Raw genomic sequence first — 16,444 nt, forward strand, 5'->3', positions numbered from 1 at the left:
ACTGTTGAAATCTAAGGGGTGCAATGATGAAATGACAAAGTCTCCCATTTCTGATCTAATGATAAAATGAGCATATTGATAGGCCTGAAGTGATCATCCAAATGACGCGACACACGTGATACCATGGGAATATAGCGATATGATGGTGTAGATAAGGATCAAAGGCACCTATTTAAATGGAGTAGGGAGGTGGCTGATAGCGGAGTTTTAGTGGTAATTTTGCTTGACAGGATTACTCTTGAGATTAGCAATCCGATACGTATGATGTTCCCATTAGGTATCCACTATGATCAACTCCGATCAGAGTTGATTTCCCAGGCGCGGTATATATCGTATCGCAACTGGCCATCGGGCTCTTAAGCCTAAGGCTTACTCGTGACAGGTGTGCTACTCCACATGGCCAAAAGACTAACTATGCTTGGTTGAAAGCAACCAAGCATGCCCTAGACCGAATATCGATATATGTTGTGCTCAACTACTAGGGTCTTTGACCTGACCTGACTTTTGGCCTTGCCCTGTGGCCCTAGCAGATCGAATCAGATAAAATCAGGCAGCGAAGCCGGTAATGTAGAGTTCAGCACGGTAGCTATAAGCCTGTATTTGGCGGGGGATGCGTGGCTGGTCCTCCAATTTGTCGAGAGAATAGCATATCGTAAATAAATTCTGGTTAGTCCTTTCTGATCGGCTGTCGATTGAGCACGGTGTGCAGCTGGCGGAGCATGTACTTGCGTTGAACCTTGAGATGATCAAAGATGGAGTTCTATATGTCACAAATAAATCTGGGATCTCAGTCATATAATGACAGAGGAAATGCCCTAGTCATTGATCGCTAGGCGTTCTAAGAGATATTAGCCTAAGCGAGGACATCTAGATGCCGCGGCCTGGAACCAACCTGATGCGCTCTGTAAATTTGTCTGTGACTGTGAGGGTAGTGTTATGTTTATGTAGTAACATTATAGATAGTCAAGGTATGGAAAGGGATGTCCGGAGCGATAATGGGTTGCATCACGGGTGGGCGTAAAACTTATGAGCCAAGAGGGTGAGTTTCTCATACAATTTATTTATATTAAAAAGTGATTGATAGCAGTTGCAATTACGTATAACTAGGATAGATAATCTAGGATTAGTCAAAAAATGACAAGGGTGGGATTCGAACCCACGCCATTTTCATGACACGGAAGCTGTGAAGCTCATGTGGTCAGGTATACCTGAACCGTGCGCCTTAGACCGCTCGGCCACCTTGCCTGTTTCTGTGCTTGAAACGTAATAGATGAATATATAAGGACGATTGTAACCTCTAAAGCAAAATCATAAAAATTTCGCCAAAAATTATGACAAGGGTGGGATTCGAACCCACGCCATTTTCATGACACGGAAACTTTACAGAAAGTTTGTATGGTCAGGTATACCTGAACCGTGCGCCTTAGACCGCTCGGCCACCTTGCCTGTTTCTATATTTAGATTCGGAACATATTTATATAAAGGAGATCTATATGTAAACTTCCTTCAAAGCAGCTTTTTATTCATTGAACTTCCAATTAATGTTTTTTTATCTTTTAACTTTTACAAAAAGCACTCACAGGGTCATTGTAATGCAACTATGGCTCCAATGGCTTGTTCGAGGAATCGAGGTGTTCTTTGGCCCTCATTGTACAAGGCGGTGTAATGATGTGGGAGTCCGGATTGTTATGTTGGTAACAGGTCTATTATGAGCTGTTCCGGCAGGACCTCTCTTTTTCTGGCTAGTAAGGATAGTATTAGTACTGTATCAGAAGACCGAGATAGAGAGGATGGTTGAGGCTGGAGACTTTCCTGTTCGTTAGGCTAGGGCCTATAGTCTCATTATATATATAGAGAAAGTCATGAAATCAATACGCCAAGGGTACATTGTGTAAAAGTAGAATACATGAGGATTGTTATAACACAAACGGCCGTTTTCAGCTTCATACAAATGAATCTTATATTAGGATTTGTAAACAATGTTAATACCAATTGCAGATAGGCTGACCGTTGGGACACGATGGGACGGGATTCCCATTCTAACACAAATTTAGGGACAGGAGTCCCATTTCCCATTTCCCATTTCCCATCCTAAAATCCCATCCCATCCCGAAATCCTAATTGCAGACTCAACACTGGCGGATGTATCATGTCATAGGGCATAAAGCTAATCACATGTTAGTTCGTTAAGTTGTTAACCAGGACATAGTTGAGGCCGACTTCTAAGAGTGGGTCCGCCACTTACGGAATGGAATAATATTGTTCCAGAAGTGGCAGGAGGTCTGTGTGTTGTGGCAGCAGAAAACTTTTCTAATCCATTTCAAAGCATTTCACTTCTTTATATACACTTTGCTACTTGCTCATTTTCTGGTCTTGTGTTCTCCTGCTGGTTTCTTTAATGTTATGGGACTGACTTACAGGCAGTCCTATATTATAGGAGGCTCTGCCTAAGGCATCACTGCCAAATCTTTACCCCACAAAAATTTCATATAACATGTTATTCCTATCCATTAGCTATTTCTTGTTTAATGGGCACACTTAGGTTGGAATAGCTTATTCGTCCTGTAACATTATTGAAAATAGATGGTATTAGCTTAAATAACTTTCACTCAAAGCCACTGTGCACAGACACTGGGCCACGTTCGGAAAATTAGCTCCGTTCCGATTGTCGATGGGTCCACTCTAGAAGTAGGCGCCAACTATACACTCTCACTTAACTAACTTAATCCATGGCACTGGCTTACTAATCATGTTATGCAACCTCGTGACGCAAGTATCAATCATATTCTTATCACGTGGCGACCATTTTACCCAATGCAGCATTTGGATTAAAGGCCATATACTGAAGTGCATCTACCCATGGTGTTTACAACAATATGCCTCGAGTGACTAATCATCCAGTCAAAGCTGCCTGTCTAGCTTGGTATAGCCCAGCATCTCTTTCTGTGTACTGACAGCTGTATATTGACTTTATTTTAGCCGTTCGTCAAAAACACGTTGTGACGGTCAGCATCCTTGTAAACCTGTAGGGTCACCAGCCTGAATGGGAAATTCGACTCACTAACAGCATCCCCGTGAAAGTGCTTTGAAAGGAATCGTGGCTGCTTCTACCGCCCTAGTCGGCGCGGTGGGCCTCGGCGAAGCACCAAGAATGACAAGGAAGTTCGACGTATGAGCGTGCCTTGCTCTTCAATATCATCATCACACCCTTCAAATTCTGGTGGTGTGCTTAATACCCACCAGACTTCACATATTCCAGGGACGGGAGACCCAGATTCTGCTCATGAGACTGATCCTAGTCTTCGGCACATCATTGGCCTCCTAACCCCTTTCAGTGGAGAGCAGAACCTCAGTGTGGATCCTGGTTTGCTTTGGAGTTCCCAGGATACGGGACCCTCTAGTGAGATAGAAAACCCGGTTCTAAGAGTATATACCTCCGAGGAGGATATGTAAGTATGGAATGGATCGGGATGGATGATATGCACAAAAGTCCTTTGGTGGCTAACTGGAGGATGCCCGGAGCCAGAGCGAACGCCTATTATATCTATATCCATCCGTATCTGTCGCTGTTACCACCCCCTGTGGAGCCACAGTATGAAGACAAACCGAAGGTGTTCCAGCCCCCGCCTGCGGAGGCGGGCACAGTGGACCAGTCTTGTCTTCCATATTGGCCGATGAGCTCTCTTACCTTAGCATTGTCCGCGATTCTCTCACTCATACCACCTCCTCAGGACATGCACCCATCAGGGGAATGCCATGTTTGGATGCGGCGCTCCTATGCGCGGCTCTATGCACAAGCTGCGCTCAACAGTGCAGAGAAGGAAATTGACGATCTCGTGACACATCGCATTTCTGACACAAATTCCTATTCCCAACGCGTTAGCCTTCACTGTGAAGTACCGTTCCAGCTTCACCCAGTGTTAGCTCTGATTGCCCTTAGTATTTATGAATATTGCCAATATGGGAACGTATCCCGCATGCGCACACGCGCGAACCAAGCGATTACTACAGCCATGGATCTCGGCCTACACCGTTTAGACTCAACCGCACTGGAAGCTCAACGACGAGCATGGTGGTCTGCTGTTCGTGTTGTCTGGTCTAGATATACTAGTATTGGTGACTGACCGATCTCAGGTTTCAACACTGTATCATACCTCCGTCGTACAAGTATCGGTATGAACAAGAAGACATATTGGTATTTGACAATAGCCCTTACTAAGTGATAAACAGTCACCGATCATTACAGCACATGATCCTCGAATAACCACTCCATATCCCGTCTTAAAAGCGTCGATAGACGGGCCAGATGTAAGGACTCTGACCTCGAATGATTATGATTTACCGACAATTAACACGCCAATATAGCCCTGGCCACTTTTGCTAAAAGCGCAAGAAGCTTTCCTTTCTGTCTCTGATGTCCTTGAAGCCTTGGGTTTGGTGCATAAAGTATCTACGGAGCCCGAGGACCTACCTAAAAGGATCTATCAGCTTGACTCACATATAATGTCTTTGGCTGCAGAATCAGAATTCTATATGGGTCTAACACGAAAGAACGATGCTGAGGGGCTTGCCACTCAGTGTATGGGATCTATAGCATATGTCGTCCTTCACTCGTGAGTTTTATCTACATCTTCCGATATTTTACAGAAATCTGATATGTGTTTCTTTTCGCCTAGAGCACGAATCAGATTGCATCGGTTTCGCGCGTTCATGGACATCCCACTATTTGTCGAAAAGCATTGTGATCTCACTGCTATCAACGATAAAACCCCATATCCGGAAGTGTCTGCACACTTCGAAGCCATGTTTCCGTTCACCGAGCAGCAATCCTCAATCAAATGCTTAAAGTCATCACTTGCTGTGGCCCGAGCATTCAGAAACCTTCCATGTCCAGAACCATCCTCTTTAACGGAAAGTCCAGATACGCATGCCCCGTCAAGCACCACTGAAGCCCCAACAATCCATCATGCTGCACCTACTGCCGCATCTGCAATGAAATCACCAGGCACCATACCATTCTTCAAATGCGCTGCTATGCAGGCTTCCTACTCCTTGTTTATGTTAATACATCGGATACGGGCAGCAATTGCCTCCGATCGCCTGTCAGTTTGTTATCCTTTGATAGCAAACCCAGAGCCTGTCACAGAGGTCCAGGATGCCAGGAGACTACTTGAAGAGCTGCGACATGCAATAGAATGTCTAAAATACTCTCTGGAGATGGATGTGGCGTTCGAAGGCATCGCTGCCATGTGTCGCGGGCTTAACGCCGTCTATCTTTCCATTTTCTCAAGTTAATTGTCCTAGAGAAAGATATATGCTCAGCCAAAGGCTTTGAATGAGAAGCGGTCACCATCTGGACGTAACTCACCACTCCGCTGTACTGCACTTAAAGTGAATGCTCTATTTGTATAAAAGCTTCCACCTCTAATGTAATGATACCTGCTATATTGTGAGACTGAAATGCCCGATCATCCCATTGACTGATTAGTACATCTTTTCCTCGCAATTCCTTCACGACACATTATAACTTTAAAGTAGCAAGACCCGCACTTGAAACCCGAACCGAATCCACACGAATTATAACTCCTAATCGGCTTTCCCATCATACCCTAGGGTTTCCTTGTATTCAGTAGCTCTTTTTATGAAGGACTCGCCGGCTTTACTAGCAATCCTTAGATATAAATTGACAGGTGGACAAAGAAAGAAAAAGCAAATTGGAATAGAGAAGAAAGAGATATGACTTATATGGATCTTCGGGTTCCGCGGACTCCAACAGTGGCGGCGGCGTCCAGAAAGGGATTAGCGCGGAATGAAGCTTTTTGCCGTGCCCTAACTGATGAAGTAGTATTCGATATCCTGTGAAGTATGTTAAGTGCTTCAAAAAGTTCGTGTCTCATCCTACTCTATATCTAAACAAAAAAAAGAGAAGGAGAAGCAGAAGAAAAGAAAGGCCATAAAGGATGCATCATAGCGATCCCCCATCTGGTCCGCTGCCAATATCCTCGAATAGCATTGATGAGGAGGGGCCCAGCATATATGCGGACCAAAAACAGGTGGAACAGGCCTCAGACTTCCCAGACGGCGGATGGCGTGCATGGAGCGTGGTGCTGGGTTCATGGTGTGCAATGGTGCCTTCATTTGGGCTTTTGAATACAATGGGCGTCCTGGAAGCCTGGTTGGCAAATGATCAGTTGAAGGACTATTCTAAAGCATCTATCGGTTGGATATTCGGAGTATACTCATTCTTTCTTTATTTTGGAAGTGTCCAAGTCGGTATGCATCCCATCCCCGAAGTCCCCACCTATAGACTAGGCAATTATGACTGATGAGAAATAGGACCGGTTTTTGACGCTTACGGTCTCAGACCACTGCTTGCCCCAGGATGTATTGGGCTTATTGGCTCGCTGATGGTTTTTAGCGTAGCTAAAGGTTTGTCATATAAAAAGCCATAATCTCCTGTTCACTACGGTCATGCTAATACTAGCTCGTACAAGAATACTACCAATTCATGCTGGGATTCAGCGTCCTCGGCGGAATCTCCTCCTCAATGGTCTTCACCCCCAGCGTAGCCTGCCTGGCACACTGGTTCCATCGCCGCCGTGCCCTAGCGACTGGAATTGCAGCCACAGCCGGCGGATTCGGAGGCATCATCTTTCCCATTCTAATCTGGAACCTCACCGAAGCCGTTGGATTCCCCTGGGCCATCCGAATAACCGGATTCATCTGTGCTTTCTTCTGCATCCTATGCATCCTCTTCCTGAAAACCAGACTGCCTCCCAAAAAGCTCGGCGGAGGTAAAATTGACATTCGCGCCCTACGCGAAGCCCCATTCGCCTTACTCACGGTCGCTATCTTCCTAATCGACTTCGCCCTACTTATACCCCTAACCTACATAACATCCTACGCCCAATCACATGGCATGCAAGAAAGCCTCGCATACCAGGTCGTCTCTATCCTTAACGCGGCTTCGATCCTGGGCCGCATCGTCCCGGGCTACTTCGCAGACCGGTACGGACGGTTCAACGTCATGATCGTCACGACTTTCGTATGCACCGTCTTCACCCTCGCATTGTGGCTGCCCGCTGGGTCTAATACAGCCGCTATCGTGGCATATGCCGTTCTATTCGGGTTCTGGAGCGGCTCGGCGATTAGCCTTGCACCTGTTTGTGTGGCGCAGATCTCGACGACGGAGGACTTTGGGAAGCGGTATGGAACTACGTATTCCTTGGTTAGTGTTGGTGCACTGTTTGCGATTCCTATTGCTGGGGAGATAATGAAGGCGCAGAGTGCCCCAGGGAAGAAGGAGGATTATTCGGGGCTTATTGTGTTTTGTGGGTTGGTTTATGGGTGTGCTTGTTTGTTTTTTGTGTTGGCGAGGGGTGTTAAAGTTGGGTGGAGGGTTGGAACGATATTCTAGGGGGTTAGTTGGGTGGTATGTGTATGTATGCACATAACATAAAAAATAAGATTTTCTCATACAGAATAAGGGCTCAGATTCCTAAGGTGTATGCTAGAAACAACCCGTGCAGACGTTCTTGCCTTGTGACCGAGGCCTAGAAGACTATACTTGCAACAACACCTTTGCTCTTGCTGGGTCCTTGAACCCTACACAATATTCTCGTTACATGTAACTAAACGAATTTTCAGAATTATTCTCAATTCCACCTTGTGTCCGGGACGGATTCTCGAGGATGGTGTTTCTTCTCAGAGCCCGTGCCAACTAGAACCCTCCAAGATCGAGTGCCCGCAGAGCTAGATCGGCATCCATGGTACTCCTGGGGGGCTAGGGAACCATCCCGGGGGTAGTGGCCACCAGCGGGTTGGCCAAGATGGCTGCCATGGATCATGCGGTGGAAGGCGGCCGCTCAAATGGGTTAAATGGCTTTGGCTTTGTTCCCCAGTGGTCTTCTTCCATATGTAAACAGCCCTAAAGTGTCGGCCTGGAATGGCCTTGCTCAATGACTTTGGCAGCAGCTCAAGGTCCAGAACCACTTCCTGCGTTTCTATCTGTAAGATGAGCACACTTTATAAATAATAATCGTGGTATAAAAAGTAGGGAATTGGTAGCCTCCATGTTAGACGAATAACTGTGATGGCCCGTGTGTTCTCTCAGTGGCTAGACGACAGGTACGTTCCAGGTTGACCTCCCTTTCAGAATCAGGTGAAGCATTGCTTGGGCCACCTTTATCGTCACAACCCTGATTGTGGGCAGTGGCCAAAAGTAAACAATGTGACTAAGAAAAGGAAAGTGCCGGTAAAGTGCATGTCTAGATTGGAAATGATCAGCGAGTCCTAGATTGAGGAAAGATGGAATATTGAAGAAAGCAAGCTATCTCCCGGGGTCGAGCGTGCCTTCTACCTACTTATACCCTCATTGCTATCTCTGCTTGCGGTTAATGATTTAAATCTATGAAGATTTACTTACGTAGTATCAAAACATCTTCGGGGATAATCGAATCAGCATGAAGCTTCAACGACCATCCTGCCCTTTCCGGATTGTGGGGTGGATTCTTGACGTATGCTGTGAAATAGTAATGCTATAACTGGGGATCCACCAGTCGTCTATGTCATATACCCCGTTGGTCAGCACTCACGCCTACTCGTTTATGCTAAACCTGGGAAAGGTATCCTGAAAGGTACACCAAGCCTGTAAATCCAGGAAGGAAACGGAGTTAAGTCTTCCATGTCTCAGATGTTCTGGTGCCATGAAGACCTATTGCCAGCCAAGACGCTTCACAGTGGAATGGTATCTCAACCACAAGATGGCTGTATCTGAATCAAGGCAATTATGTAGCTAATGCGCTGTGGTATGCGTCGGTACAGGCTATTGGCGTGGCGATGGTTCTACCTCCCGTTATCGTGGCGTACTTTACGCAGCTACAATGAGTGGAATTCTCAATGATTTCGAATCCAATCGCGAAGAGTAAATTTTAAGGTTGTTTAACCTCATAGTGGATCCCTGAATGTGGAGTCGGATATGAATGCCCACCCGAACAGGATCAAAGTCTGCCGGACCGGATTTATTGTTAAATCCCGATGCCTCCCCATTTACGGCTATAGAATTCTGGGATACAGGATACTAATCAATTGAGACAGGAATGTGAAAAGAACGAAGAAGAAGAAAAGGGAAGAGGAGAGAGAAGATACCAAAAGGAACAGTAGTAGTGATGGTCATTATAGGATGCAGCCTAAGAAAGAAACATCACGGAAGACATACTGGTATTCACAGTCAAAAATGAACAGGGAAGAGTTGCCATAACTTGGCCTTTGACCGAGAACATTGTGCATTGCTATTAATGCCAGCTGAAATTTGAGAGTTCGATATGTGCTGGCAAATCCTCAATTATCTTCAAGTATACACACTGCTCATTCTCAGAATCCATTCTAAGATACCTCAATCTTAGATATACTAGTAACCGGGGGAAAATATGTCCCTCCAGACTTTGGAATATTAGGGTTCAATATTGTTTGTGTTAATATGAAACACTAAATTAAGGATAAATGCTATTTCATTGTATTTGAGCCTTTATTGGTGTTCAGAGTTGAGAAATTAGGTTTAGGAGATCTTGGTTCAGAATTACTCATGACCTCAACGAACGGAACCCCCGGCTTGTGCTTTTCCCATATTCACTCGGATATCTACAGTTACTCCACGGCGCCAAAAGACAAGGCTTTGTCCTCTAGTAAAGAATCAGCTTCCACTAACAGAACCAAGTCCAAATCGCTAAGACAATCATTAAAATGGCAAGCTCCTGTCAACTATAGTTCCTCCCATGACACACTACTCAGCTATAAGCAAAAACTAACACTCAGACTACCCCAATAGGATCCAGAACTGGAAAAGGAGAGGGAAACGATGAGAAACAAGATCTTCGACGTCCTGGTCAGTTTGCTAGAGTCTATATGGCTATCCCCTCTCCTAAGTCTGTTCATGATGAACACGGATATACTCACTATTTCTTGACTATCCCAGGACTTTGACAAGGATGGCAAAATCTCGGGATCTGATCTAATGTATGCCCTTAAGAAAAGAGGTGTACCGGAGGAAGATGCATATGATGTATTTGTCGAAGCGGACGTCGATTTCGACGGCTATGTTAAGAAATCTGGTATTTTCTTTCACCAGGCTTCCTTGCTTTTCTTGCAGTGGAACTGTTGGCTGACTTGGAATTACGGAAACTAAACAATTGATCGATTCATTGGCCCATACCTTAAACAGGCAGCAGCTCTCGGAGCTCTATTATTAGGAAGAGCTTCGATGATCTGGCTGGACTTGTCTGGTCGGCTTGAATGTTGCGGAGTTATCTCCGATGCACCTTTGCGGTTAAGGAAAAACTTTTCAAGAGACTATCTTCAGGAATCAGATATCTTGCAACATACGTATTGAGCAGAGAATAAACCATTCCAGTCACAACTGTATTGTCTATATAATCCCCCGCTAAGAGTCAGTTGGTGGCTTAACAAGTCCTGCACACTAACAGAAGGCGTTACATTCTACCATCACCAGTGCCTACATCACGCGTGTGCAGTTCCCCAGCGCTAATAACTATGTCCGGTGAAGCATGGCATCGTGCGTATGGCACCGGTGGCGTCCCGGGCGGAGGTGCGGAGGCCACTCCAGCCCAGCCATCGGTTCGAGGGTCGGCTTCGCGCCCGCGAGCTCGGTCGCCCTTACACCATTGAGGTAGGTGACATTGCCCAGATTGTCGCGGCTAGCATAAATCACAGCGGCAATCAGTAGCACATCGGGATTCAGCCAGTCGAGGCGATGCCGCGCTACTAGGACAGTAAAGTCATTAGATTTCGGCGCCAGCTTCGATGGTGGCGATATGTTCATAGAGGACTACTTGAGAGCCGAACAATTGGCTGGAATACGCATTTCGATGTGTCTCATTATGCAGGACAAGTAGCTGTCCCAGCTTTCTGCATAACATCATTTGGAATTGTCTGGCTGAGCTATCAGAAAAGGCGACAGGACGCCAGCGTGAGAAGGTAAACAATAAAGTAAACACCAGCTATCAAGAGGAATTGGTATGTACGAACTTGCATAATCACACAGGTATTGAATTGAATACCGGAATTAACCCAGCAGCCAGCTAACCAAACCAACTCACAGTATCCGACTCCTCATTGCTTAAGCTTGTTGACGATGACGATTGTTCTGGTCTTGGAGGATATTGGAGGGACAGTCAAGCTCCATATGAGTTTGATCATATTATGCCTGGTACAATGAGCGATGCAACCAATTCTAAAGCGTCCCATCCTGACACCATCACGCGTAAACAGTACTGGGTCAGATTGAGAAGGCCGAATGCAAGAGTATCAGTGCCAAAGTTTACACAGCCTGACGGCACGAATTAAGTTAACCATTCTTTCGATTTCTCTATTTCTTCTTTTAATACCAGTGTAAAACTATAGTATCGAAAATGCACTATGATACTTCAATATAGGAACTTCGTATTTGATACCATCATATCCCATCCACACCATGCTTAACTGAAAGTGCAATCTCTTCGGTGTGCAGAACTATATATCATCATGGTAAGAAAGACATTATATTAAAGATGTCACGATCTACAATCCCTGCCTTTCAACCACACGTCCATCGTAGTCTGTTTCCCAAGCCATTGAATTGGTTCTTCTCATGTCAAGGACGGTTCCCATTCTAGATGGTCCGCGTGAGCTGGTATCGAACCATCCTCATTTGCAAGCATCGGCATAGTAGCTCCCGGCGGCAATTGGAAGTCGTTCCGGTACTCGTTCAGACAGATGCCCAGAAGGGGAACATTCCCAGATACGACGACAGCCTTGAATCTGGCAGCCGTTCCCGGGGTTAGTTTTGAAAACTTAATGCGCACAGCTTCGTGAGGCATACCTTCGACATGCCAGAAAATCTCGAGCATCTTTCTCCGAGCCTCGTAAAAGCTAATGTGCACCAAGAACGGATTTTGTTTCCCTTGTATGGCTACATCTTCTAGATTCATTGATGAATAGAATGACAACGCCATTACGAGATTATTTTTTTCGCTGCGGCACGCGATGTTGCGATCTCTCCGTCAGGGTGAGCAAGTTGGTGTAGTGCGGCTGGTGAGAAGCCGAAGGGGAATAAGAGCTGCCGACATGAGTTACACCAGCTGTAACAGACTCGTGGTAGGCCACTAAAATACCTTAGTATTATAAAATGGTCGTAGGTACATCGAGAGATCCGACGTTCAAGTTTCGAGGAGCTTGTACCGGTTATACGAGTCCTTATTGTCTTGGATTCTGTGATTGGTTGATCAGTAACTAGACAGCTTATCCTTAATGCGGTGAAAGGATCTATGGAGCCTTCGTTGAAGCGTTCTGAACATTCAGTAAGGGATCGTCCCAGTCGGTATGTGGAAGTCATACCTTTTTCAGGGATTAAGAAGATCTCGTCGGCCTTTGCCTTGTGTTCCTTGATCGTGAAAACAACTGTATCCAAGTACACTACGGAGGGAAGCAGTTAATGCTTATCGTAGTGGAATGCTTGGAAAATCTATTGTATCTGGAATTCCGTTTGAATACCACCAGCGTGGATACATAATCCATACTGCAGCGGTTGGCCAGTGACCGAGTTGGCCGGCCATACGGCAGGCACTCGGATGCTAATGTCATGACCAAAAATCCATTCTACCGATGCCTGGCTTAGCCTAGATACAGTTAGTATTTGATTTACTTGCTTATATGGCTATATAGCGTATTTATTAGACTACTTGATGAGACGTCTTCTCGCTTATGCGCTATTCTAAGACTGTATCTTTTCAGATACTATTTAGCTATTCGATTATATCATTGTTTTCTTTTCGATATCCTTCCCTCATTAAGTATGTTATGAGATCTTTCCGAACAGGCTATTATCACGATAAGTCAAGGTGAGTACCTTTCTCTATTTCTTGAAAATTATTAAAAAGTGTTGGCGCGAGCTGTACATATATTCGGCCAGCAGCGTCTCGGCAAGAGCCCCGATGGGTGGCTGTATGGAGGATAATGCATCAATCAATCAATCAATCAATCATATTGTAGCGGTTTGAACATATGTCGTTTCCGGCCAGGAATGAAAGAAGAATGGAGAGGAGAATGTTGGGCTAAAAGTGTAAACTTGGATTTGTCAGACTTATGATTGCTGTATGCTGGAAACCCGGACTGATCATATGAATTTTCAATTGCGATTCTGAGTATAACGGCTCAAATGCGTGAGTTTTAGGTATGTAGAAAGAGACACATTGGAGTATATAGATGGTTTTGGTTCATCAAACATTGTGCTCATATTTTAAGGGCATATTGTATTGTCATGCTTCTAGATCTAGATCCCATAGCCGAATTAAGATACACGATATGAACTCATGGCTATTGTTACAAGTTGAGGCAATAGTCCGAGCAAAGCTTCTTACTATTTTCATCCTAGTGCGGGGTTGTATCACCACGTGGTAGAGTTGATAGAACACCAAAGCCTTGCCATCGAAAGGCAACACAGAGATATTGAGCTTCCCCATTTGGCATACCGGATCGTCACGTAACATGCAGAGCCCTAACCGTCTAAACACTACCCGATCAAATGACAAAAGAAAGCTGACCCCGGCCGAGGAGCGCCGACTCATCCACGAGTACGGGATCAGATTCGAAGGCCCCATTCTCACCTCGCACTGGCCGCCTCAATATAGCTTAATCTACGGGAAGCTCCGGGAAATTGAGGGTGTAAAATATGATCAATATCGCTCGAGTCTAGATTCTTCTCCACATCGAGTAAAGAGGGTGAGGTCTTTGAATCGAGCCCATACCCTGATCCGGGCCGCGCATGACTGTCGGAAATCGTCTTTGCATGAGGAAGAGTGGAGAAGATCGACCGAAGCACATTTGCTGAAGCATTTCGATGGGGAGGTTGAATGGTAGGATGATTTACATTTGTTTATTTTTCTTGTCCGTGTTTCTCGATTTGATGAATGTCGCCCCTTTTATCACTTCCACCATTTAGTATTGCTGAAAACATGCGTCTGACTGACTTCTCGTGCTTGCCCTTAGTCACTTTTGTAAAAGGCGTCTCTGGGCTTCTGAATTTCAAGCAACGTCGTGCAGCCCTGCGAGGCAGTTATGCGTCTGCAACCCTAACGAAACAATTCGTGACGAGGTATAGAGTACTACTTGTCCCGTGGACGTGTGAAAGGCTTCTCATAGTTTTGATCTAGCTATCCTCGGATGTCTCGCGGCCTTTCCTAACTCGACTGGGTATGCCAATCGATGACAAATCTGCACCTCCTCAGATTAACGTCAAAAAGCCGGACATTGCAATCGGACTTAGGAGGGATGATAATATAGAGAGACTGCTCGGAAACAATGAAAATGTGGCCCACAGTCCAACATTGAATACTCCAGAAATGCTATTTCCTTTTCTTGTCCTGGAGGCCAAGTCTGAGGTGGGCGGCCCGGGATTCCAGTCCGTTGAAACGCAAACTGCGTTTCCGATTAGGACGTTTTTGAATATCCAGAGGTCTCTTAGTAGGAGTACTAATACGGGGGGCCCATTGGTATGGTTCTTGGCTTACCAAGGGGAAGAGTGGAAGGTATACGGCTGTACCCCTGATGACAGAGGAACTGTAAGCCTCATACCTCGATGGAAATGGTAAATGAATATCATTACTGACAAAATTCTAGAGAGTCATAGAACTGTGGCAAGGGACGATTTTGCGAGCTGATTGTGCGCTACAGCTGTGTCTAATTATCGACTTTATATATGACTGGGCAATCGAGATACATCTGAATGAAATACTGGACTGCCTTTTCGCTGGCCAAGAGCGTGCCTTAAGCACATACTGTTCTCTAAACGATCGTACACTCGAGCAAATCACAGAGTTGAGTCAGGGCTCTTTGAGCACCTGTACTCTGCGTGACACTATTTCATATAGCAGAGATGAGGAGGAGATGACGACCTCCTCAAGTGACACTATTCAGGCTGACAATGTCATGTCTTTACCATCAGAACGAGCAGACGACACTGAAATGCTAGATACTACCATCGGCGCGGATAGCCCGTCATCCGCCACGATAGTGGAAAGTTACCCCGAAGCCGATGACATGGGGGTCATCCGGAACGCCGATGAAGTCTTTTTTACTTTTAATCACCTCGTGCTTCCAGAGACCGAGGAAGAATTGATTTCAATTTTAACTTCAATCAGTCCAAATGACTTTGTGTCCGAAGTTGCTCAAGCTCTGTTGGAGACTTTTTGTGTCGAGGAGCCGCTAGTACTGAACTACGAATTCATCAACCAAGTGGAAGAACTGTGGACGGGGTCGATTGGCGAACATACCTCAAATGCGGAAGAGCCTGTCATAGCGAATATCTCCTTTCGATCCTATTTAAGGCATACGGATTGGCAGGTGCTCAGGAATATCTCCTGTATAACGGCAACTGTTCGGGCCATCAATAGGCTGGGCAGCATTGCTCTGAATGGATATGACGCTCTTGTGGATGGCGCATATTGGGTAGCTTCTAATCCCTCGGTAGACGTGGTGCGGTCCCTTCGGACTCTATCTGGCCAGGAATCAGCGGCGACTGCAACGGAGAATGTCTGTCTCATTCTACGTAAAGGGCCGTTCGAGGAGCGTTGGACGAAGGGGTTGGAGGCTGGCGACCTTCCGCGGCGGATTTGGAAAGGCCTTGACGCCAACACCCCAAGCATTCCTCTTTTCCCTATCCTTTTCTATTCTAGTGCAGTTGTGAGAATTGAGAAAAGGAGTGGTACAGATTTGGGAAAGGTCCTTCCGAGACTGAGCAGGACAACCAGAAACGACGGCGCCTTAATTTTGAAAAGACCCGCTTCATGGTACCGGCAATGCCCTAAGTATTGCCTTGTATTATTTGATGGTTCAGACGTTGAAGATGAAGCACATATGGGACGAACTATATTGCAAGTTCTCTCACATGGCGGAGTTTACCAGGAGATCGGTCGTGGCGTCCAAGAGGTGGATCGTGTGGCGATAGAAGCTTGGGCTGCACGACTTCTAAATTAATCACGCACATATGTGACATGTACCAATCATTCTCTAGGGGCTTTCGAGGTGCTAGCTGAGCACCACAGTGAGAGGCTACATGTTACGGATTACCTTGTCAGGCACTATATGACAATATATCTATTCGGAAGCTTATAAGTGAGTTTGCATTTAGCGTGTACGAAAGTACCTTCAGTTCTTAGGACTTTTTTCATCAGAAACGTGCAACCTTTTTTTTTTTTTTTAACCGCCGATATTTAACTATATATAACTGAATCAATTCTTTACAGAATTACTCTACCTAAAACATATAATGTATATCAAAAAGAGGGTATAGTTTTTAGAAAAAAAATGTATTTAAACTATATTTATTTTTATTAACAAGTAACTTCTATTATACTTCTTAATATACTGATCCTAAATCTTAAATTAAAATTTA

General features: G+C 45.3%; 6 protein-coding genes and 2 non-coding genes across 8 annotated transcripts; 4 read left to right on the top strand and 4 right to left on the bottom strand.

Annotated features, from left to right (window-relative positions):
- Window positions 1-1,135: 1,135 nt before the first annotated feature.
- Window positions 1,136-1,245, bottom strand: BDW43DRAFT_t35. The gene has a single exon. It is a non-coding gene; the product is annotated as a tRNA-Leu (tRNA).
- An 87-nt stretch (window positions 1,246-1,332) lies between these two features.
- Window positions 1,333-1,446, bottom strand: BDW43DRAFT_t34. Its single transcript has one exon. It is a non-coding gene; the product is annotated as a tRNA-Leu (tRNA).
- Window positions 1,447-1,516: 70 nt separating this feature from the next.
- BDW43DRAFT_263093 (uncharacterized protein) lies at window positions 1,517-2,282 on the bottom strand. Its single transcript, XM_032040508.1, has one exon. It carries the CDS (start codon window positions 2,074-2,076, stop codon window positions 1,861-1,863), a length of 216 nt encoding a protein of 71 aa, XP_031904966.1. The 5' UTR covers window positions 2,077-2,282; the 3' UTR covers window positions 1,517-1,860.
- Window positions 2,283-2,685: 403 nt separating this feature from the next.
- BDW43DRAFT_263101 (Zn(II)2Cys6 transcription factor) lies at window positions 2,686-5,855 on the top strand. The gene is made up of 8 exons (XM_032040509.1): window positions 2,686-2,923; window positions 2,980-3,025; window positions 3,082-3,449; window positions 3,527-4,082; window positions 4,135-4,173; window positions 4,231-4,308; window positions 4,366-4,613; window positions 4,677-5,855. The coding sequence occupies exons 1-8, from the start codon at window positions 2,877-2,879 to the stop codon at window positions 5,293-5,295; spliced, it is 2,001 nt and encodes a 666-aa protein (XP_031904967.1). The 5' UTR covers window positions 2,686-2,876; the 3' UTR covers window positions 5,296-5,855.
- A 105-nt stretch (window positions 5,856-5,960) lies between these two features.
- BDW43DRAFT_306823 (MCT family MFS transporter) lies at window positions 5,961-7,417 on the top strand (the record flags this gene model as incomplete). Its single annotated transcript, XM_032046114.1, has 3 exons — window positions 5,961-6,273; window positions 6,337-6,429; window positions 6,495-7,417. 3 exons carry the CDS (start codon window positions 5,961-5,963, stop codon window positions 7,415-7,417), a joined length of 1,329 nt encoding a protein of 442 aa, XP_031904968.1.
- A 3,129-nt stretch (window positions 7,418-10,546) lies between these two features.
- On the bottom strand, window positions 10,547-11,984 carry BDW43DRAFT_306824 (uncharacterized protein; the record flags this gene model as incomplete). The annotated part of the gene is made up of 2 exons (XM_032046115.1): window positions 10,547-10,779; window positions 11,696-11,984. 2 exons carry the CDS (start codon window positions 11,982-11,984, stop codon window positions 10,547-10,549), a joined length of 522 nt encoding a protein of 173 aa, XP_031904969.1.
- A 1,516-nt stretch (window positions 11,985-13,500) lies between these two features.
- BDW43DRAFT_153286 (uncharacterized protein) lies at window positions 13,501-14,079 on the top strand. The gene has a single exon (XM_032038483.1). The coding sequence runs from the start codon at window positions 13,540-13,542 to the stop codon at window positions 13,909-13,911; it is 372 nt and encodes a 123-aa protein (XP_031904970.1). The 5' UTR covers window positions 13,501-13,539; the 3' UTR covers window positions 13,912-14,079.
- On the top strand, window positions 13,501-16,041 carry BDW43DRAFT_263108 (uncharacterized protein). The gene is made up of 3 exons (XM_032040510.1): window positions 13,501-13,907; window positions 14,041-14,612; window positions 14,671-16,041. Exons 2-3 carry the CDS (start codon window positions 14,247-14,249, stop codon window positions 16,024-16,026), a joined length of 1,722 nt encoding a protein of 573 aa, XP_031904971.1. The 5' UTR covers window positions 13,501-13,907; window positions 14,041-14,246; the 3' UTR covers window positions 16,027-16,041.
- Window positions 16,042-16,444: the final 403 nt, after the last annotated feature.

Source organism: Aspergillus alliaceus (assembly GCF_009176365.1).
Source record: "Aspergillus alliaceus strain CBS 536.65 unplaced genomic scaffold BDW43scaffold_4, whole genome shotgun sequence".
NCBI lineage: Eukaryota > Fungi > Ascomycota > Eurotiomycetes > Eurotiales > Aspergillaceae > Aspergillus > Aspergillus alliaceus.

Bases quoted from the DNA above. Each gene is read 5' to 3' on its own strand.
- BDW43DRAFT_263093 (XM_032040508.1), bottom strand. From the start codon at position 2,076: ATGGGAAATGGGACTCCTGTCCCTAAATTTGTGTTAGAATGGGAATCC.
- BDW43DRAFT_263101 (XM_032040509.1), top strand. From the start codon at position 2,877: ATGCCTCGAGTGACTAATCATCCAGTCAAAGCTGCCTGTCTAGCTTG. The intron at 2,924-2,979 runs GTATAGCCCAGC...ACTTTATTTTAG, and splicing joins AAAGCTGCCTGTCTAGCTTG to CCGTTCGTCAAAAACACGTT. The intron at 4,309-4,365 runs GTAAGGACTCTG...ACGCCAATATAG, and splicing joins CGTCGATAGACGGGCCAGAT to CCCTGGCCACTTTTGCTAAA.
- BDW43DRAFT_153286 (XM_032038483.1), top strand. From the start codon at position 13,540: ATGCAGAGCCCTAACCGTCTAAACACTACCCGATCAAATGACAAAAGA.
- BDW43DRAFT_263108 (XM_032040510.1), top strand. From the start codon at position 14,247: ATGCCAATCGATGACAAATCTGCACCTCCTCAGATTAACGTCAAAAAG. The intron at 14,613-14,670 runs GTAAGCCTCATA...ACAAAATTCTAG, and splicing joins CCCCTGATGACAGAGGAACT to AGAGTCATAGAACTGTGGCA.